The sequence below is a fragment of the Falco punctatus genome (genome assembly GCF_963210335.1).
Source record: "Falco punctatus genome assembly, chromosome: 8".
In the NCBI taxonomy this organism is placed as follows: Eukaryota; Metazoa; Chordata; class Aves; order Falconiformes; family Falconidae; genus Falco; species Falco punctatus.
Genome location: NC_137588.1, coordinates 18,745,989 through 18,768,436, shown reverse-complemented (window position 1 = coordinate 18,768,436; position 22,448 = coordinate 18,745,989). Strand labels below are relative to the sequence as shown.

Genomic DNA, 22,448 nt, shown 5'->3' with positions numbered 1-22,448 from the left:
AGACATTATTGCTTAAAAACATTACAGTTATGAGGGCATTAATTTTGTTTACAAATACCTAGTTTGGGTAGAATGCAAGTTTTGAATTGGTATTTTAAAATAGATTTTTTAATCAGACATTCACAAGGAATGTAAGGGAGATGAAACAATGTGGTGACCTGTATCTTAATGCTACCATTAACAGTAAATCAGTACTGATCACTGTTTTTGCGTTCCCATAAATTCAAGTGGTGTATGACTGATTAAGCGCAACGGTTCTTAATGGAAGATGTGATTGTCTTTTATTTTCTTGCCTTTTTTTTTTAACAACTGTTTAACTGTTTTGAACAACTGATGATGCAGTTTTGTTAATACATATTGACATTCCCATTTTAGGGTAGACCAGTACATCATTTAAAGCAATAAGTAGTCCCAGTTGTCCTGGTGGATAGGTTTCTGACATGCCCAAGCACCTGACTTTGTGGTATTGTATAGGACCAGTGACCTTCATTTCCCCAAAGCATTGCTCACACTTGGTTTGGAGGTTTGTGCCTATCTCCTCTGTGTGTTCTGTTCTTTCCAGAATTCTTTGTTTAGTACCTTAATAAATAGTTGATCTTGAGAGTGGCCAGAATTGTGATGGGGATGTGCACAAGGATGTTTTTATGGTGGAGGTAAAATAGCTGCTTCAGCTGCTTGAGAATTAACAGGGCCTTCTGTAACGTAGCTTGAATTTTAGCTTTTCTTGCAACATTAAATTTTGGGACTTAGTTTTCTGCTCTGTGTTGTCCCCCTGTGAGCAGGAGAGAGGTATGGGAGAAGACAGTGGCAATGGGGTGATTTTAGGACAAGTTAAATCTTGCATCAGCATCGTTGCAGTTTGAGTTCCTGCTCTAGGTAACGTTTGTGTTCAGTTAGCATCTGCAAGCACATTTTGTTTGGCTTGCTTAATTAATTCCTCTTCTTTCCACAGCCACAGAGCCTTGGCCTGAAAATGCTGCATTGTATCAGCAACTGAAGGGTGGGTACACTGTTTGTTGCAATTAATAATTACTTTATTTTTAGAAAACGCATTAAATATGCACTAAGATAATTAACGGCAAGGAAGCACAGAAACTGTTAAAAGACTCCTTTGTGTTGTTTGTCTGGTCAGAGGTTTTAGCTACGCTTGCATCTGCCAATATAAACCAGCTATTCATGGCCTATAAGGTCCTTGGTTTATTATTGACTCATTATATTGGCTGCTGTAGGCAGTGTAAAATGATGTGGTTGCAGGCACAGTTGGCAGATTTACTGCACCAATAGCTGAGGCAGCAGATTTTTGAAGTCTTGTGGTAAAGTGGGCTCTCGGTAAAAAGGAACTGTTAAAATGTATAGGCTAGGATGGTTCAGGCTCCCTTTAGCAGCTCTTCATATATCATCAGATCACATTATGGCCCCCATTTGGGGCTCAGCAGCCTGCTACAGTTGTCAGAAGACTGCAAAGTAATGAAGACTAATAGGTAGCAGCCCTAGTCTTCTAAGCATGGAATTTTTATTGCAGTGAACTTGTCATCTTTCTTTTGTGTGACAGACCTAGACACAGTGTGCAATATTAACTGCAAGCCACTTCTATAGGTTTCTGAATGCTTTTACTTTTTAGCCAGAGGAGTTATGAAGATGTGGGTTTATTTAACTTTGATTAGAAGAAGAGTAATTGGCATAAAACTGAAGCATTTGGTTGTTAGTTGTGAGTATTTCTTATTGTACATTGGTGGTAACGTATGATAAGTGCAACTGCATTTGCAGGAGAAATATTCCTGGTATTCTTTTTTTTTTCTTTCCTTTTTTAATGTTCATATCATAGGTTTTCTAGACCAGCTGCATAATAATTATATATGTGCTCCTTGTATTATGCATCAGAAATGCAATCTAGAATGGCTTACAATTACAGGTCAGTAGCTAAATGGACACTGTTTTTTGTAATTGTGTTTTTTGTTTTTCTTTCAACAGAGGAACAAATTCTGCTTTCTGATAATGCATCTTCCCTTGCTGTTCAGGTAAAACGTCATCTTTTCTAAACTAAAGATGTTAACTATTCAAAAAATATAATGGAATTATCTAGCTTAAGTAACAGCATTTAGTGAAATGAGTAAGTTAAGAATTATTTCTGTCAAAATCAATGACTTAGTTCCTGTATCTGATGTGCCTTAAGGACATTTGTGAGTCCTCTTTAGAGTGCTGCTGCTTGTACTCATATTTATATTGGTCTATATTTGTACAGTATCTGCTTATCTACCTGCTCTGGGAACTGTGCATGGTTCCTATCTTTTGTCACTTGGTATGGTAGTTTGTCTGGTAACATCTTGCATGATACTTGCTGGGTATTTAATTCACGAAGCTAATACTGCCCCAGACTTGAGGCATGTTTGCTTCATGCTGTGGGTATCAAACCTCTATATGTCTCTGATAGGTTTTCTCAATTTCATTATGCGTACAGAGTTGAGATCCAATGTGGTTTTTAGAAATAGTCCATATAATTGATAAACCTGCATCTCTAATTGACTTAAAAGCACCTCTGTGGCTGTGAAGTCTGCATAAATGCCATTAACCTGTTAGGTTCAGTAACCCCAAATCTCAAGGGGATGTTTTCCCCATTAGCAAAGAGGGCCTGACTGTCAGAAGTGGTGGTGAGCAGGATGTCTGTAAGGTTCCTGTTCTTCAGAGTAACTGCTGCTGCTTTGTGTAGTAGGGAGTTGCACTGTTCCCCCGTTTCTTGCTTTTTGTGTGAGTTTAGCTCAGAGCAGCTAGAGCAAGCAGTCTTTGAGTGCGATCCAAAAAGGTCACATCTTGTTTAGTTGAAGTGAGACACTTGGAAACTTTACCTGACATGATCGGTGAAAAGGTTGGGATCATTTGATCATTGTAATTACTTCCAAGATCTCTTAACTTTTTTCCTTCCAGTCTGGCAATCTAGGAGGTACCTCTAAGAGTAAATTCTATCACAGCAAGAAAACATTCTTATCTTTTCCTGGAAAGAGGAGTCATCTTTGGTACACAAAATAAATGGGGCAGTGTCTGTTTGTTTGGGCAGTGTGTTTTATATTGTGCCTCACAGTTAATGCAAATAAGTGCTTTTGTTGCTCACTTGATTTCAGTGTTCCTTTTTACTCCAGAAACTGTATTCTTTTGTGGCTGTCATGAATATTCTTGCCATCTAACAATGTGTAGGTGTGGCTTGTATTTAAAACACAGAAAAAAGCATCAACATAACCCTAAAATTTCCTTTTCTAATGCATCATTTTGCTTTACTGTTTCCAGTCTGTTGTTATCCTACACGTGTCACTTAGATGATAAATTATCTATAATATATTAAAAATGCTTGTTTTTCTTCAATATTCTCTAGCTGGACAACTGATAGTAGCCATGACTATAAATATGGCTCTGGTAGATATCTGATCTTAAACTTTATAGAACAATTTTGTATTAGGGAATCATATCTATTTTGAAGAATCTCTGTAACACGGTTTTGACTCCAAAAGAATAGCTATCCTTGGTGTCTTTGATCCATTTTGAAATGTTACTAGGATCTGTAGGTATATATTACTAGCTTAGTGATCAGAAAGCTTTAAATATACTGGTGTATTTTGTGTAAGCAAATTGCTGAATTCCTCTGGTTTAGAATTTCCTTTTTATTCTGATGAGTGTTTATCTTTTTACTGGGTATCTTTTTGGTGGGGTGTGTGTGTGTGTCTTTTCCTGAGGAAGAAATGGGAATGGGGGATAGGAGGAGAAATAGGAGCTAGTACCTGGGACTTTTTCCCCACTATTGCCATTAGTTTTCCCCCTGTTACTAATTTGGGGCATACAGATAGCACTAGAGAAGATACATACCTTGTTGATGGTTTGTTGAACATCCATGTGGTGAAAAAGCTTCAGAATTTTGAGTGCCTCAGATCAAAAGAGCGTGTGAATCATCAGATCTTTAAGGAACATGGTTCACAACAAGACTCTAAATGTGCTGCAACTGGTCTTTCAGATCTTTCTCAGAATCTCCTTGCAGCACCTCTTCATAACGCTGTTCTGGGATAGCGCTCAGAGGACATATATAGAGGCAGCTACATATAAAATAAAGAATAAAATCAGATGTCATAATAAGTAATTATTTAGAGTAAAAGTTGGCTGTTTAAAATTGATGATCCTGCAATACAGATGGCATTTCATGTACCTCTTTTCAACAGAGCAGATCAAGCAGACAGCAGAGCAAGTTACTCTCAGTGTAGGTGGAACAGACTGTTGCAGGCATTTTGTTTGAATTAATGAGTAGTGAGGGCTGCAGACCGAACATAAGAAGTTGGTTGAATCTAGCTGTTTTAATAATGATTTGGCTTATGACTTCTCATTGTGCAATGAAATCTGGACTTCTGACTTTAGCTGTATGTCAGATAAGAGAGGGGAGGGCAGTGTCTTCCATTAATTGCTAAGTAAATGTAGTGGTGCCTTCAATAGTTAAAAACCAACCAAACCACCCCCCCAGAAAAATCTCTCTCATCTGTGGAACCTTTCTGCTGATTCTTGTAGGGGTTTTTATTTTGTTGTTTGTTTTTTAATTCTGCTTCTGCCCATTGTTCTTGGAAACAGACTAACAATTCCTTTCCCTTTTACTGGGTTCACCTTCTTTATATTTGCTGAAAATGCAACATAACTTCAAAAGAGCTAGTGCATTATTGCTGGTACATCTTGGTGTTTGCACTCCTTGTTCATTAACTTGAAGTATTGTATTATACAGTCCTGTTGAAAGCGAAGCCCATTTGATCTTAGGCTGCAAAATCTTGATATTGAATGAAGTTTTATTTTCACTGCAAATGAATTAAGATCAAGGAAAATACTAATCAGTAATGATTATCCAGCGACAGGAAAGAGAACGTTGTGTGTTGAATGAAGGCTCTGTTCTTCTTGTGAGATGTTCAGCCCTCTTCCCATTAAAGTTAATGAAGACACATACACCTCCTGGGTAACATGACTCATGGTTAAAAAACATTCTCTGCTTATTTATTATACGGCTTCCATTACACAGCATTCCTGCTTATCAGTCTTATGATAGTAAGAAAAGCCACCAAAACCCAGAAACGAATACACAACTATATTTCAATAACAAAACAACTCTACAACTTCAGGGATGGAAAAATGGAGTTTTAAACGAATTAAAACTGAATTACCATAGGAGAGTATATTTCAGTGTGAAGCAGAGAGCCTGTCCAGGCCTCGTCTCCCTGTTGAAACCCGGTGCAGGTAAAGCCTTTTTTGTTTAGTGCCTGGATGGAAGTAGTGTGGCTGCATAGGAGGGAGGGGGTTAATACAGCTGTGCTGTGCCAGGCCTCTTGCTTCAAATGTTAGGACTTGCTGGGAGGAGGAATGTGGATGTTGAGACTGCCTCTGTTATTACAGGTTCTTCTGAAATCTTTATGCAAGTAGTGTCAGAGTCTTGCTTAAAAGGCTGTCTAAAATGTTCAGGATTGTGGAAATTCTCATAGCTGTCCTGAGGTTATAGAGCCTGCAGCTCATTATGTTAAGATATGTATTAATTGCTTGTGCAATTGATGTCCTTATAAGTGGTCTTAATATATTCCAGGAAAGCGCATTTAGAATTGTCTGTTCTTAGTCCTGAATGACAGAAGGATGTTTGGGCAATTTAAAATTGTGTTACACAGACCAACTGCTTATTTACTTCAACAAGTAATCAAATGAATGTGTAAATCATGCATGATTAATTGCCCTTGACAGATTTGTGATTTTTTTTTTTTCTTGAGTGTGTGTGTATATGAGCAGTGGTTTGTTTTTTTCTCTAGGCAAAACATTAGCAGAAATTTGAACTTGTTGCTGAGGCTTGAACAAAGGCTTAGTACTGAAATGAAAATCTGACAGTCTTTTTTTTTAAAGAGAATAAAAGTTGGAATTCTTCATGATGAGAAATGCAGTATCAACATAATCAATCTAGCACATTGCGTTGTAGCTGAAAACATGCTTAAATCCCAAGCCATACAGGTACTATTTGTGAGTGAAACATCTTTCATATAGTTCTAAGATGAAATTACCCCTGAATGAATAGCATCTTCATTTATCTTCAAAACCTGTGTGCTACCAGTGAATCTACTCTTTCTGCATTCTACAACAAGAATTACATTATACCATTAGAGCAGTGTTGTGCTGCAGTGTAAAATAGATTGTTTTGGAGAATGAACGTGGCTTTGCTATAAATTACATTCACAGGTACAAAGGAATTTGTTATTTTGTTTAAAATAGTCACAAATATAATTAAGCTCTTAATTTATGTTAAACTACACATGTGGCCATTACCATAACTGGATTAGGAATTTAATCTGTCACTCAAAGAATGATACTGAACAGTTTTCATTTATAACCTTAGACACACTATTTCAGTTACAGGGTCTGCAGCTGTTTGATATGAAAACTGAATTATTCTGTAGATTTGTTCATGGTTTTTAATTTTAAAATGTGTTCCTGCAATAAAGTAGAGAATAACTCTTTAGTTGTCATCACATATTGTCCTTTGTATGCTCATGAAATAATGCAAAAATGAAAACAGAAAACGCCTTTCACTCTTTTTCACAACAGTATTGTATAAGTGCTTTTAGAAGTGCTGCTGAATAAGAGATGGCTTGGAGTGCCTCGTTCTTTATTAAAAACTAATCATGAATATATCTTCTTCAAATGAAGCCTGGAGTGTGCCATCTGAAAATAGTGTTGCTCATGTGGGGATATAAGTTGCGAACTATTTGAGTCTTGACATAAGTAATTTCATTCTTGCCTCTGATCTCAGAAACTGCAATCTGGATATGATTTACATCAAATTGTAACTAATTTTTAATGAGTATATGTGTTTTGCTCATATGTATTATTGTGCGAGGGGACTGAAGGGGAAGGGAAGAGCATTGTGGCGGAGCTTTGAAAGGGTGATTTGCTGCCTGATGTGTATTGTATTTCCAGCTGACAGTGTCCAAACAGCCCTTCCTTAGCTGGGGAGAGCAAAGAGGAAGGGAGAACAAGAGTAAGAATGGCATCTGAAACAATTAACTGTAAAATACAAATGTCCTCCCTCCCGTCTCTTAATTCTTTCCCATTGTATTTCATGCACAGTCATTTTCCATCCTTGTCATCATAGGAAGACACAATGGCATCCCTTTCTTGCATTGTTTCGAGGACGGCAGCAGTAGCAGAGGCGAGAATGTCAGTTGTGCGAGAAAAGGAGGAAGGGGAGGGTGGGGTGAGTTGCCCCACGGCTGGCTGTGATTTCTGGGCTCTGGGCTTTTGAATTGGGCTAAGGCAGCAGAAAGGTGATTGCTCTGATTATTTTTTTAGATACCTGAAATCCAACATATTACCTACATTTTGAATTTGAAATTGGTCAGGCTATAAGAAAACAAAATAAGCCTTAAGTTGATTGTGTCCTTTAAGCAATGCTGTTGTAACTGTACTCTGTAATTCTGGCAGGAGGTGTCACCTGCCATGATTGAAATGAATGATAGGCATAAGATTGTTGATTAATACTGTAACAAGTGTCACCTCAGAGCTTCCTATCAGCCCTTCTGCACATAGCTGCTGATACTTCATTTTCTCGCAGCAAAAATATGAACTGGCTTGTTCCATGCTGACTTCGAAAACAGAGTGGCTCATGCTACTCTTGGGGAGGAGAAGGCAGTGCAATGCAAACCATAGTCCTGTGTGGATCAGCTTGTGGTAGAGCAGGAAAGGCGCTGAGAGGCTTCTCCATGCCTTTTCTTCAATTTGTTGTCCTCGCTTCCACAGTCTTTGTTCCCTAGTCTAGAACAGTAAATACTGGGAGGGCAGGGAAGGACAGACATAATTAATCTGGTGGCACCTTTTTACCTCCCTCTCCTCTATTTTCCCTCATGGACTTGCAGCACCTCTCCTCCTCCCTCTTTACAGCAAGATCTCCCATTAAAAACAAGGTGCACAGAGGCAGTAGTAACTTTGTAGGCTTGGTGCTTTCAGTCTGGAAGAAGAGAGACAGCATTGCTAGAAATACATTGTTCACATTTCTCCCTTTCCCTGGTGCTGGCAGAGTAGCTGATGCTACAGGTAGAGGGGCTGAAAGAGCATGAGAGGGGAGACTGTTGGCCTGCAGGGAAGAGAGACAGAATAGGGCTGTGTTGGAGAGAAGCTGAACAGACCCCATTAAGCTGAATCTTTATTTTGTAATGCCTTTACCTGTTTCTTATATCAACCTCATCCAAAGAAAGGACACACTTTGTTCCAGAAGTAAATTAAGTGTTTGTAGTAGACATTATATTAAACATAAGTTACTAAACTGGACAGTTTTCCAGGCATCTGCTTCAGTCATTGAATGCTGATACAGCACAAGAAATCGGGCCCCTATTTTTAAAATTACAGAAATGCAAAGAGTCAATGGAACATATGAATAAAAGAGGCACTCCTGCTGATGCCAGGGGAATAAACCCAGTTCTTCCTAATTGAGATTTCATTATCCTTGTTTTATGCTGCACTAACTAGTATGAGCCATGAAATTACTCATTCCTTTTAAAAGCCTGAGTGTTTTTGTTTGATGTCCTTCAGTTGTAGTGAATGCCATAGATTTATGCCTGAAGGAAGTTACCTTTATTTGTGTAAAGTCTATTGGGAAGTAATTTCTTGATCTTCTGTAACATGGGCAAGGGGATATGAGAACATTAATTTCTCCTTTTTATCCTATTTGATTCAAATAGTTAACTCTTTGGATAGGTGTTAAGCGTTAAAAAAAAAAAGTTTATCCTTTCCAGCAGGAATTCGGTTCTCCTTTCCTTGCTTAGAGTTTGTTTAGGAGAGTTCTTTTCAAAGTATCAACAAACATTTTCAGTGAACATCTTTACTTTGGACTGGAAAACTTTAGATGAAGTAATGTGTACCAGTTTTACCACAGACGAGAGAGATAATTTCCAGCCCCACCCCCCCACCCCCCTCACCCCCACCCCCCGCCACCCCTATTCTGAAGAACTGCAACTGCTGTAGTATTATTGCATGAGAATCCTAGGTGCTGGAGGAGATCCAGGTTGTAGCCTACAATAGTCACCCTGTTCATTCTTTGGCAGTACATTTTTTTTTCCAGAGGAGAAAAGAGTGGGAAATCTAATGCTGTTCTTTGGAATTACAAGTCAAGGTATGACACGCTATGCTCAGTTAAATGTCTTGTTTCTAGTTTTGTTGTTACAGTCTTGCTTACCATTTTTAGGTGAATTTTCACAAGGGCTTGATTAACTAGCTTATGTCACTTGGAATTCAGTTGGCCCCTTTCAGTCCTTTTTTAAGTTGATCAGTCAAATTTATGATGTTAGCAATAATCTCTGATGTACTAGAATAAGCATGGGCCCTTGATCTTTCAGATTGCTCAGCTTTTGATGCTGTGTCTTTGAAGGGGTGTTGATATCTTCATGAATCTCAGCAGAACTGCACTGGGGTGGTTTCAGCCTTTTGCCCTGCACTCCAAAAGCACTCAGAGGAGCTGAGCTCACTCCCTTTTGCTGGTTTCTCTGACAGGAAGAGTAGGGGTTTACTTGCCTGCTCAAATTATATATGTGAGGTACCCAAAGGGAAATGAGATGCTCTGAGCTGAAATAATCAGTGTTTCACTGCATCTTTTATCAGGGTTGGAAGCCATGACAGTCTGATACCATCTGCACACCAAATGTGTTGGTTCTTGACATTCTATGTGAGCGTCAAAAAGGGAACAAATCCTCCCTTGATCACTGGGCTAAAGTGTTAAATGAGATAGAGACTCACAAAAATTGCTGCTTTGTCCTGTATTCTCTCTGTATGATTTCTTTGATCTGTGCCAGTTTCAACTATTTTGGTAATATTTCATGCCACTTACTATCTAACATCAGTTACTGTCTAAAATCTGATTTTGCTAGTTGAATGCATCAGAAAAAAAAATTTAGAGGCTTTCTGGCAGTGGATATTTGTAAGAATGCATTGGTCATGATCCTTGTCCATCTCTTTTTCTAAAAGAAACCATAATTTCCATAAATATGAAATGCATTCACTGTGCTTGAAAACTTGAAAAGTCAAAAGCACTTATGTTGCTAATACTTCCAAAGCTTTTCAATGACATCAGTGGAAGAATGTAAGTACTCTCCTAGCAATGCAAATTGTAAGGCTTATTTCTTAGTCTAAGCCCTCATAGTTTGGGATAGCACTGCCTCTTTTTGTCAGTTGCCATATATTTTTCAGTGAACTTGAAGGCTCTCCAGTTGACCGTTAGTTTAAGCTGAATCAAGAAATGGATACTGGCCTATTTCTCTAGGTAATGATTAGTTCATCAGTGTAGATTCAGTAAGGATTAAATGTGTCTCATATCGTGGGGCTTTGCTTCACTTTCCTGCTGCAGAACAATTTTTAAAGAGCACTTAAAACTGAATAGGTCATGCTTTGGATGCAAATTACAGCTCAGCATATTGGTCTTTTAATTCCCTGGGTGTCTGTCTTTTTAAAGATGTAATTGTGGGTTTAATTTTTTTATTTTTTATTTTTAGGTTTATGGTATGGCACAAAATGGTTTTTGTCTTCAACTCTTTCACTGTTCTGTTTTCCTTTGGTTTTGTGTTTCATTACTATTGCATCACTAATCTTAAAGCCAATCCTAAATACAGACGAAGATTGAAGTGTAAAGTTGTTAACACGTGGATGCTGAAGGGATAGCTGGAACAGGCCTTGTAATGCTTCTGGAGAGGCAGCCCCAGTGGCCACTGTTCCTGAACCCCACAGGAGGACTGCTGGGGTGAATGCAGAACCAGATGGATTTGTCCAATTTTAGTCTCGAATCACTCTTTAGTTTCCCAAGCTCAGTCATCTAAAAAACATTCATCAGAACTGAAGATGAGTATTCCAAGGAAGTTTATTCAGGTTTTTGGTTTGGTGTTTACTTTAGGGTCATCTTTTAAATTTTTTAAAAATTATTATAACCTCACTGAGGGTGGACTGACTTCTAAGTTTACTAGAATCTGTGCTTTATTATGCAGAGTAGCAAACATTTTGTTTAGTTAATATTTGTTCCCAATTTAGAGCTCAATTCTGGCTCAACTTCCTCTCTCCTCTTTTCTCTTAGAAGTGTGAAAAAGGCACATGGTCCCAGCGTGTTTGCATTTCTGAGATGCCAAAATGGCAATGTATTCTCAGTCCCCTTTGCACTAGGCCAGAGACTGAGGTAGAATTTCCCTGCCAAATGTAATAAAGGTTGATATTCTTTGATCTATGGATGTTTATTGAGAAGGAGAGAGAGAAAGGTCAGATTCAGATTTTTGATGGAAACTTGGCTGAACTCTTTACACTGAAAAGATTTTATTTATAGTTCAGCCTCTATGCTGAGGACTGTTTTTCACAGTCATGAACTGTTTTTGTTAGAAACCTTGTACACACAGTACCAATGTATGATGTGATGTACAGTAGGCAGTAATTTGCTGAAGCAACTCATGTAACTGAAGCGTTCTGTGCCAGTGTGTCTCATTTTTGACATGCTGATATGAAAAAGTAAAAATAGTTCTCTGATTCACCTCCTTTTGCTTAAATATGTCTCTGTACTTAAAAGCTTTTCAGTTATTCATGTGTTGCCCTAACTCCAGTGCTGTTCAGACTTTTTTCTTCTAAACTTGCAGTGAGAATAGTACATGGCAGTTATAAAAGTAATTTCTAGCTTAATGCAGAATTGCAGAGTTATTTTAGTGCCTTACTGCAAAACAAATTCATTTAGGAAGCCTAGACCAAATGAAACTTAACATATTTTTGAGATGAATTTCAACAACTATGGACTAAGTAGTTGTCCTGGTTTAACCCCAGCCGGTAACTAAGTACTACCCAGCTGCTCACTCACCCCCACCCCTCGGAGGGATGGGGAGGAGAATCAGAAAAGAATGTAAAACTCGAGGGTTGAGATAAGAACAATTTAATAATTGAAATAAAACAAAGTTAAGAGCAATAATAATAATAACAATTATAATGAAAAGGAGGGAGAAGGGAGAAAAATGAATCCAGAGGGAAGGGAGAAAAGAAAACAAGCGATGCACAATACAGCTGCTCATCACCTGCTGACCGATGCCCAGCCAGTCCCTGAGCAGGGATCTGCAGGCTCCAGCCAACCCTCCCCAGTTTATATACTGAGCATGACGTCCCATGGTAGGAATATCCCTTTGGCGAGTTCAAGTCAGCTGTCCTGGCTGTGTCCCCTCCCAGTTCAATTTCCCTAAGAAACTGAAAGGTCCTTGACTTGGTATAAACATTACCTAGTAACAACTGAAAACATCAGTGTGTTGTCAACACTGTTCTCACACCAAATCCAAAACACAGCACTGCACCAGCTTCTAAGAAGAAAATTACCTCTCCTGCCAGCTGAAACCAGGACAGTAGTATGGTAGAAGTTCACTCTGCTCCTCCTACCCAAAGAGGAAATTCTTTGGAGCTGTTGTTTGATGCCATCAGCTCCACTGCAGCACAGTACCGTTGAGATGATGTTAGCTACTGGTAGAAATTTCAGAAGAACAAAGTCTGTGTACCAGTTGAGTTAGAGTGTATGTTTTTGGTGTGTTAGATTGTGCCCAGCAGCGGCATAGGAGCATGTATTTAATAGAAACCAAAGTCTCTGTATTCTTCACTGTTTCCAAAGAAGTTGCATATGAAGGCACCGTTTGGGCAGAAGACATGATGCATTTAACGGTAGCTGGAACAGCCTGGACTTTACTAGGTCCTGCAGAGCCAGGAGGCAAAGGAAGAGACCCTGGGCTGAGGCAGACCAATGCCTTAAATTCTTGTTTAAGAATTAGTCCTTTGGGTATTCTTACTGTTTGCATGGAGTTTGAGATGCTAAGACAGCAAAAGCCTCAGTTTTTTGTTGACTAATGGGTACACAGAGTTAGAAAGTGGGGTGGTGTCAAATGTGGCCAGTACCTTGTATCGTCTTTGGTTGATAGTTGCATCCTTAAGCAGCAGTGGAGGTTCCAGCTGGGATTAAACACTCTAGATACCAATTTATTGCTAAATAGGGCAGAAGCTGCAGTATTTGGCTTATGTTGATGATGACTAGTACTCTCTGTGTCTCTGTCTGCATGTGCATGTATAGTAATTGGCTTCGGAGTAGTGCATTAAGTTAAAGAGTTACGCTGAGGACATAAAAAGATGTTAGAAACCAGGTTTCTGGTGGATTTTGCAGAGCCTCCATGGTTCTGAGGCAGCCTCTTGTCAGCCATAATCAGTGTCGTGTGTAGCAGCTTGTGACCATAGTTTCTTGCTTTAAATTGGGATTTGAATTTAAGTCATTTAAACCTGCAGGAGCCAAATGTTGTAATGGACTGTGCAGTTGTTGAATTTGGTTGGAAAAGGACCAAAGCTTTTGGCTTTTTTTCCCTGGATTGGGTTAGGTTTGGGAATAAAGGACTTGGAAGAGCACAGGAGAGAGGAGAGCGGGGGCTGTTTGGCTTGTTTTGTTTTTTTCCTTGATGGATACTGCATAAACCACCAAGTTAGGAACAGGACTGATGCCGGTATCAGTTCATGTCTTATGGTCTCATTTAATGCAGATGTGGGTAATCTCAAGGTTAAGGTTTAGGTTACTTTGATGTCTATGATTATGGTCTCAGCATCTAAAGGTGTGAGAGTGCAGTTTACTGCCAGGTCCTGCAATTTGAAGAGGTAGGAGGAAGCTCATGTAGAAAGTGCCATGTTACGGCAGCATGTTTCTTCATGGTGGTAACCGTCTTGGTGTATGTTTTTTTGACCTCAAGCCACTGTGGATAAATAAGTATAATTTTGGAATCTGGAATTGTGACCTGTCTAATTGCAAAGACAAAAAGAATGGTAGGACTTAGCTGAGTGGTGAGAGACTCCGGAGATTAAGAGGTGCTTTACTGGCCATGTTCTGTCCAATTACAAGTATTTTTTCTGATATTTTGGTATTTCAACAGAAGCACACTAAGGATTTTGTGGTGATGGTAGGTGTTGGCAAAATTGGTATCCTACTGAGAATGCTTTGAATCTAAGGTTACAGATAGAAGCAGTAAATCGATCACTTACGCTCTCCATGATTCACATAAATTAAACATCATAAATACTTCCTCCCAAAGCAGGCTTGTGCTCTGACAGTATCGTAGAGCAAAACTTCTGGCAGCTATTGTAAATATAATGTAGGAAGGTACTGTAGGTGTTTGCCATGTTACACCGCATGAACTTGGTTAGCCGGCTTTAGCCAGAAGAAGCAAGTACTATGATTTTCTGGAGGGGCAAAATGTCACTTAATTTTGTACAGCCACAGCACTAATTGTGTCTGTCAGATACTGCTTCTCTCTGCTTATGTTGAAAAAACAGGAAAAACAGATAGAATTCCAGTCAGTGACTGGATGATAAAACAGTTGTCTAAGGAAGTTAAAACCCCCCTTGTTTTTCTTTTACCTACCCTTCTTTCTTCCTAAAAGCAGTATGCAAGGAACTATACTTCATAAGCGATACTAGGAACTGCTAAAACATAGTCAAATGCATTGAGAATAATACATTTGTTTGTCACTGGTCTATTAATGCTTTTAAAATGTGACTCTTTGTTTCCAGGCCTTTTTGCAAATGTGCAATCTGCCAGTCCGGGTGGTTTGCAGGGCAAATGCTGAGTACATGTCCCCATCTGGTAAGTGTGGCCTTCATTAAGATTACTACGTTATACCTCCATTTTGATACCATGGCAACTACGCCTTGTCTTGCTGATAACAGTCGGTCGGTGCAACCGTGCGCGGGTTGCCTTCCCCCTTCCTCTTCAGTGCAGTTTCTCGTCTGCAAACAGTTAAAACAAATGCAAAGTAACAGTGGCATGATGTGTAACTGTGCCTGTGAATGCGGTACCCATACAAAGCATTCAAACGGTTTAGATGCCTGGTGGAAACCTTTTCTCAAATGCCTGAGAATGGTTGTGTCCTGAAATAGAAAGACGTATGTTTCCAAAAGTGGCTTTATTCTGTATCCAGGGAATGTTCCAGTGAATGCTGTTGTATTTTCCCATTGCTGGGGTGAGATGACGCTGGAGAAAGATTATCTTTTGTTACCCTGTCTGGGATATGATGCCAGGATGTTGATACAGGAGAAGACTGAAGGGTGCATTGTCGCTGTTAAGGGTGATAGAGGATTTAAATCTTCCTCTGATCCATGAGTCTGGCAGAACATCCAAACTCACCAACAATAAATAAAGCATTAGAAGGGTACACAGCCTGCCTTTTGCTGGGGATGACTGGTTGCCTAAAAACATCCAGAGGCCAGCTTCAGAAGGTTAACTAAAACCCAGAGAGAGTTGCTGAATGTGGGGCACAGACGTCTGGCAATCCTTGCAGAGTGTCCCAGATTTTTGTTTTGTGAGGAGGTGCTGCTTTACTGATTACCTGGCTCTGGTGACTGCCACGTGGAAGTGCTTGTCAGTATATGTCTGTCAGCTGCATGGGTTCTGCTCTGCTATTACTGATATTTTTGTCAAAAGCAGTGGAGTTAAGCTATTTTAAAAAAACCAGTTGCCTGGCAGTAGCAAAAAATCAGCAAAATATGGAGAGAGATATATTATTTGTTGGTAAATAAAGTAGCTTTGAAATGCTGAATTCATGCACAGAGGAGCATCTTGTGTGCGCAGGAGTAGGACTGGTGACAGTTGCATGTTTTCATTTCTCTGCCACTTGCACCCCATGTCCACACTTTCTGGCATCTGACGTTGTAATTGGGTTTGAACACTTCCTTCTTCTGAAAACAAGGAGCATGAGAGGGAAAACGATACTGCTTCAATTTAAACGCAGGTAGAAATACATGTATTATTTTTGCCCTTACACCTGGAGTCCTTACTATTTTTATTCACTTGCCACATTTTCTGTCTTTATATTGGTTCTTTAATGATAATTCAAACAAGGGTGTCATTTATTCCCTTCTCCCTCCCCACCACCCTCTGTCTCGCAGCAGCAGACAAAGATCTGCATCTCATCTTTTTTGGGGAAGGTTATTTATCTCATAGTTGTCATAATGATGAAACCCATTCTGAGGGAGTCAGAAGCATGATACCAAAGAATTGTCTTGGTATGTGAAGTACAGTCTGACTGAAACCACTGAATTCTGCAGCACAGAGAAGACTCTGTTTCCTTCTGCAACCTGCAGTGTGCGGATGCAGATGAAGCCTTTCTTGGTGTGGTGCACTTCATTTATTACCCTTAGGCCGATGAGCCAGTGAGAAGTGAGTGTTTGAGCTAGGCCAAACAGTAGGTATTTTGTGCTTCATTGAAAAGAGTGAATGTATTGCTAATTACATATTTGGAGTCAGGCAGGTACCGATCTTGCTCTTTGTGCTGTCTATTGAGAGCAGAGTTTGCCCACAGTGAGAGGTGGGAAGGTAAAAGGGTGCAGTGCCCCACTGCACTGGGCAGGCTCTTTTACTGCCTTTGGGCTTGAGGACATTTTCTGTAATACAAAACATCCAGCATTTATCTCTGTTTTGTGGATTATTTCAATCATGTAAATAATGCTAAATGATTTATAAGTTTGGTGTTTATCAGTTGCACTTGGATGAAGATTTGCAGAGCAAGCAACCTGGTTAGGGTGGATTGGAGCAGGAGTCCTCAGCTTCACATGCTGAGAGCTGGGAAAAGGGGCATATGGCAACTTCTGTCATACTCCATGGCACGCTGTGTGTGACAGGGCTTCCTCTTGTACCCCTGCCTGCCTTAAAGCTTTGGCTTGGTTCTGTGTGTAAGAAAAGTTACCAACCAGAGAAAGACTGTCTGTTTTTAGCCCTGCTTCACACTGGGCTATCAGGGCTCAACTTCATAGACTGAATGTTGAGCCTTCCTAGTGTTACCCATTTTTGCTTCCATGATGGTGAAGAAGCTCCTTCCTCTGCCTGGCCCTCCAGATGGAAAAGCTGAGTCTCATACTGAGAACCTCTTCCTGACCCCAGGACCACGGGAGCTTGAAAATGCCGGCTCACAACTAGAGAGTAAAGACTGGGGCAGCCAACAGGAGCCGGCTGGCCCAGTCATTGGAAATCTAAAGGACCAGAGGAGGGAGAGTCAAGACCTTGCCTTGCTGAGTGTGCATTTGCACTTCCCCCTGCTTGCTTTCCTGGGCATAGTGCCACATCTCCCATCATTTCAGCAGCCCTTTCCCTGACAGTGGGATAGGAGGGAGGATGGGAACACGCATCATAAAACTAGCCAAGGGCTCTGTCTGCTTTCCTGGGATTTCCCAGCTGTACTTCAGAGATACCTTGAATTAAGTCTTTCTGGCAAACCAAAATCCATTGTTAAAATACAAGTCAATAGATCTCACTCAGTAACTTTGAAACACACAATTGCAAGTATTGTATGTAGAAAAGGTTTAGGGGGAGGAGGATGTTTGTTATTACAGACATTCACCAGGTGAGCTATGCATTAGAGCTCTACCTGTGCTCATTTGAAAAAAAACAACAACAAACCAACCCATAAAACCACTGATGCAATATTTAATTGCTTTGAAAATTGTAAATTATGTTTTACAGGTATAAAAAGCTCTTACTAAAATACATTTCTCATTTTACAGGCAAAGTTCCCTTTATTCATGTGGGAAATCAAGTAGTATCTGAACTTGGACCCATAGTCCAGTTTGTAAAAGCCAAGGTAATAGTACATTGTTTTCAGAAATTGGTGAATAGCATGTTAGTCCTGCCTAGCATTGTGCTGAATTGGTGTGCTCTTCTGGAATGTTACTTCATTTGTTAAAATAGTGTAGAAATGTAGTGCTGTTCTAAAGAAAAGATACCCTGGCATAGAAGTTTGTTGAGGTGGAGACGTTTTTCTTTGTCATCTACTCAAATTCTGGAAGCAAATTCTATGCAGAATAGCTGCATAGCAGTGCTAGTTTCTGAGAACGTTTTTCTACATGCCCTGTCTCAGGATCTCAGAGCTCTTAAACCCAGAACTGACTGGTTTAAATTCTGAAGTGTCAGGTACTGTTCAGATTTGCCTTTGCCTCCCCCACCCACCCACCCATCCCCTGTATTTTAACCAACACTGTCTTTTCACTGAGCAGTTGATACAGCTGTATCACAGATGTAAATTTGTGTTTACTTCTTGCCACAGAGGTACACTAACCTGGGGCTGTGTGCTCAAACTGTATTCATCTATAACTGGTAATAGTCTATATTTCTTGTAGGTTAGCTACGTTAACGTTACAATTTTTATTTTTAATTCTAAATACTGTATGTAAAAATAGCCTGTGTAATTTGTTACTGAGCTATGTAAGAGATCAGGGTCTGAGCAAAGCTCATTGACTTTAGAGGTCCTTGGGTCAAGCATTGCTGAATATTCCAATACTATTTCTTACACGTTTGTCTTTTTCTTTTTTCTCCCCCTCCCCCATTTAGGGCCATTCTCTCAGTGATGGGTTGGATGAAGTCCAAAAAGCTGAGATGAAAGCCTACATGGAATTAGTCAATAATATGCTCTTGACAGCAGAGGTACAGCAAACTGTAGTAACTCCACACACTTACATAAGTGACTATAGGCAAGAAAGCTTGAGGATGTTTTTCTGTGTTGGAAATGCTGCTTATTCTTAGGTGAGGTCAGCGACTTTTGTGGTGAAAGAAGCAGGAATGAGTTCTCTGTGCTCTATAGATTGCTTGCTGAAATGTTCCTCTAGACACAAGCTGCCTGTATGATTCCCCAAACGGAAATGTGTCATGTATCTGTAGATGTAACCAACTGGAAAATGCCAGTGGTTCCTGGGGTCCTACCCCAACCCACAGCTGGCCAGGCATCCTGCGATCACCTACAGTGTGTGTGCTCGCGTGCTTAGTGGGAGGCTGGGGTCCTCTGCGGTTTGTGTCTGTGGCCAGTTAACGAGATGCCATCCCAGCATGGGAACTGTGTTGGAAATGCTGGTGAGCTGCAGGTGGCTGAGCAGGTGAGGGCTGGTAACCTGTCCACGGAGCGTGTGCAGCGGGAGTGGGCTTTTGGTCTCAGCTTGGTCCTGGTGCTGGTGAAGTAAGGACTAGCAGCTGAGCTTTTGCCTTCCAGTTCTAATTTCTTTTGTACATTCAGAGGTTTAACAGAAGGAATGAAATGGAAATTTAATATAGAAAAGAAAATTCTACTAGTGAGAAATTATTGTCTCTGTATTCTGCTTTATTAGGAAGTTTTAGTAAGTGTTCTTTCTGTTCCTAGCTCTATCTCCAATGGTGTGATGATGTTACAGTAGAGGAGGTGAGTGGTTCTGCAGCATTTATCTTAATTAAAATTTAATGAGAAAACACTTTCGCTCACAATTGCAAGTCCCTACTCATAAATGAAACATTGAGGTTTATACCGTTAATGATATGGTCTTTTCACTTTAATTTCGCTTGCATATACATTTTAGGGAAGTTGTGTCATTACTGGAGTTAGCTGACTGCAGAACAGATGCGGGTTTTGTATGTGTTTCTGAAGTAATAGTTTTAAATGGTTATGCTGCAAACTATAAATTCTGCACAAATAATTACAGCATGTCATACAACTCCCTTTCTCTTTTACAGCTCCCTTTCTGATAGAAGTATTTGAACATTAGCTATTTAATGCATAGAGGTATCTGTATTTTCTTATATGATAACACAGTACCTTTCTGTTTCTCAACAAAGATTACTCACCCGAGGTATGGCTCTCCTTACCCGTGGCCTCTCAACCGCATTTTGTCATATCAGAAGCAGTGGGAGGTAAGGCGAAAGATGAAAGCCATTGGATGGGCTGGAAAGACACTTGAACAGGTCAGTATGAAAAGTGAAGCTTTTTTAGCCTGTTTTATTTTTTCTTTATTTTTAAAGTCTTTGAAGAGTAGCACTTTCTTGAAACAGATGTAGTAAAAATATATATTCTGTACTTAAAACATTATCTAGAGTCAGATATTTGCCTTCATCAGCAATAAATCTTACATTATGTGCAACCCGATGGCGTGGGAGGAAGGATGTTTTACCATGAGTCTACATTTCTGGTGATGTTAGTTTAGGCAGTAGTCCTGAAAATAGGTTTTAAGTAATGGCCCCCACTTTCTGTATGGTGTGGGGCACACTTTGCAGGATTGTGGCTTCCATTGTCAGAGATGTAAAAAAAAAACCCAAAAGCAAAGTAGTTTTGAGGTGTAAATTACTACTTTTCATTAAGCTGAGTTACCAATGTTATGGGAAGCACTTAATCAGAATTGCCTTACATCAAATGTTAGATTAAATAACTCTTAGCTACCTGCCTCCTGTGTAGGTTTGATGACTGACTGTAACAGCTTCTGATGTTCCAGCATTGTATGTACTGTGTTCCCACTGTCAGTGCAAATAGACGAAGGTTATTTTTTGCAGTGTTGGTATTTCCCCTGACAATACCGATCTTTTATCTCTTGTGTGTTTTGATAGGTGCTTGAAGATGTAGATCAGTGTTGTCAGGCTCTCTCCCAGAGATTAGGAACACAACCGTATTTCTTCAATAAGCAGTAAGTTACTCTTTACTGAAATACTACATCCAGGAATGTGAGATACAGATATATGGAAAACTCCTGACTTATTTTAATGCTGCATGATTAGTTGCAGACATACAAATGTGTGACTGGAATATAAACATGAAATTTCAGAAATAAGTAATTAAAGGTTTTAAAAGGAAAGTTTATATACGTTTCTGGCATTTATGATTTAGTTTTAATCCTGCTTGTCTTCTCTACAGTGTCTACCACAACCTATGTAGGGTACAAATGTACACCTTTATACTGTGAGTTTCTTATTAAAAATTATACATTTAGAGCTTTACTCTAATTTCTTGGGTAACATTCTTTAATAGGTACAGGGGAGTGAATGTATGTCATACCATCCTGAGCTGGACAGCTTGTCTTGCCCTTCTTGACACCAGGGGCAGTTCTGAATGAACTGAGTTAGCGTGAGGGTGCCTGTGAGTTGTGAGGACTGGGGAGGAAGCTAGCCTTGTGTCAGCAAAGTGTCAGTTGCGAAGTGAAAACTAGAATTCACATTCCCAGGGGAGAAAAAAGGAACAATCTGGCCTTCATGGGATGTCTTCTGCTCTCACCAATTTATTCCAATTGCAAAATGCTTTTTTTTCCCCTTTGTTTTTTTTCTTACTAGTATTTTAAAAACGTTACAGATTTAAATGACATCACATTAGCTTCTTCTTGTCTCCTGTGCGTAGAGAAGACTAGAAATGCTCAGGTCTGGGCTTCAGTTAACTACATCTGGACAGGGAGATGTCTTCAAAAGGCAGCATACGGTCTTGGTTACTTTTCTGCGTGTGTTTTTGCCCCTTAATCTTTTCCAAGTTGGGTGGGTAATGTAAATTGAGTGGATACAGAAATACGCATTATAGAAGAAAAGTTTGAATTGCATCTTCTCAAATCATTCTTAAACATAGTATAACCTAGATAAAACATTGTTTTATGCTTTTTTTCCCCCCCTTCCTCTTAATTTTGTGTGAGATAATAGCTGAGGGTCTTACTCTTCTGCAGATGTATGTATGTATATATATTTATATATAAAAAAAAAACAGACCCAAAAGACATGACAAACACTTGCCCTTGTTACAGAACTAAGAGGTAGAGTATGGTTTGATACTGGATCAATACCTCTGGCTGATCTGGGAAGTGTTATTTCCACGGTACCAAAAGCAAAGAAAGATGCGATACTGAGAACTAGCAATGTGCGTATATACTGTATACACAGTTTTCATGCATTTGGCAAATTCAGTGTTGCCTGGTTTCTTCCCTGTTCTTCAGTTGTGTGGCTCCCTAAAAGTTATTCAGAACAGCAGGATTTTTCTTGATTAGAACTTGTCTTCCAAAATACCTGTTCTTTTTTCTGTTTGTTTTTACAGACCAACTGAATTAGATGCTCTGGTATTTGGACATCTGTTCACAATCCTTACTACTCAACTAACCACTGATGAACTTTCTGAAAAAGTGAAAAACTACAGTAATCTCACAGCCTTTTGTCGGCGAATAGAGCAGCAGTACTTTGAGGGTCACGATAAAGACAGCTCTACAACTGTTGCAGCCCGATCTGCTAAGAGGTCCTTACTGAGATAAGTGTGTTGTTTGGTGGTTGAGGTGGATTGCATTTCAGTTTTGGGCTTTGTTATTCAATTAATTGATTTCTGAGAATGGAAATGTGTGTTAGCTTTTTAAAACTGCCAAATCATTGTGGAGAAAGAAAAAACTCTAAATGCAGTTTTTGTGTTGTAGAATATACCATGCATATTTAACCTGAAACAACTGTATGGGCACTTCAGTTTTACTAGCCTGTATGCCACTTACTCTAAAGTGACCTTGGACAAATACTGTATCTGGATAAAAAAAATAAAATACTTTAAAAAGTCTCTCTCTGATTTTTCTAAATGCCTTGTAAGTTTTATGTTTTAAGGTTTTAAGTTTGCCTGACAGCCAAAATTCATTCAGAAACTGGTGAC

At 39.5% G+C, this 22,448-nt stretch overlaps 1 protein-coding gene across 1 annotated transcript in view; it reads left to right on the top strand.

Annotated features, from left to right (window-relative positions):
* Nucleotides 1–22,358, top strand: part of MTX2 (metaxin 2) — a 35,360-nt gene extending 13,002 nt beyond the window's left edge. Inside the window, exons 2-10 of the mRNA XM_080400424.1 lie at nucleotides 953–1,000; nucleotides 1,972–2,018; nucleotides 14,581–14,653; nucleotides 17,566–17,642; nucleotides 18,389–18,481; nucleotides 19,188–19,226; nucleotides 19,637–19,762; nucleotides 20,399–20,475; nucleotides 21,858–22,358. Coding sequence (XP_080256550.1) covers nucleotides 953–1,000; nucleotides 1,972–2,018; nucleotides 14,581–14,653; nucleotides 17,566–17,642; nucleotides 18,389–18,481; nucleotides 19,188–19,226; nucleotides 19,637–19,762; nucleotides 20,399–20,475; nucleotides 21,858–22,068 — 791 coding nt within the window. The 3' untranslated portion in view covers nucleotides 22,069–22,358. The remainder of the gene's footprint in view (nucleotides 1–952; nucleotides 1,001–1,971; nucleotides 2,019–14,580; nucleotides 14,654–17,565; nucleotides 17,643–18,388; nucleotides 18,482–19,187; nucleotides 19,227–19,636; nucleotides 19,763–20,398; nucleotides 20,476–21,857) is intronic.
* Nucleotides 22,359–22,448: the final 90 nt, after the last annotated feature.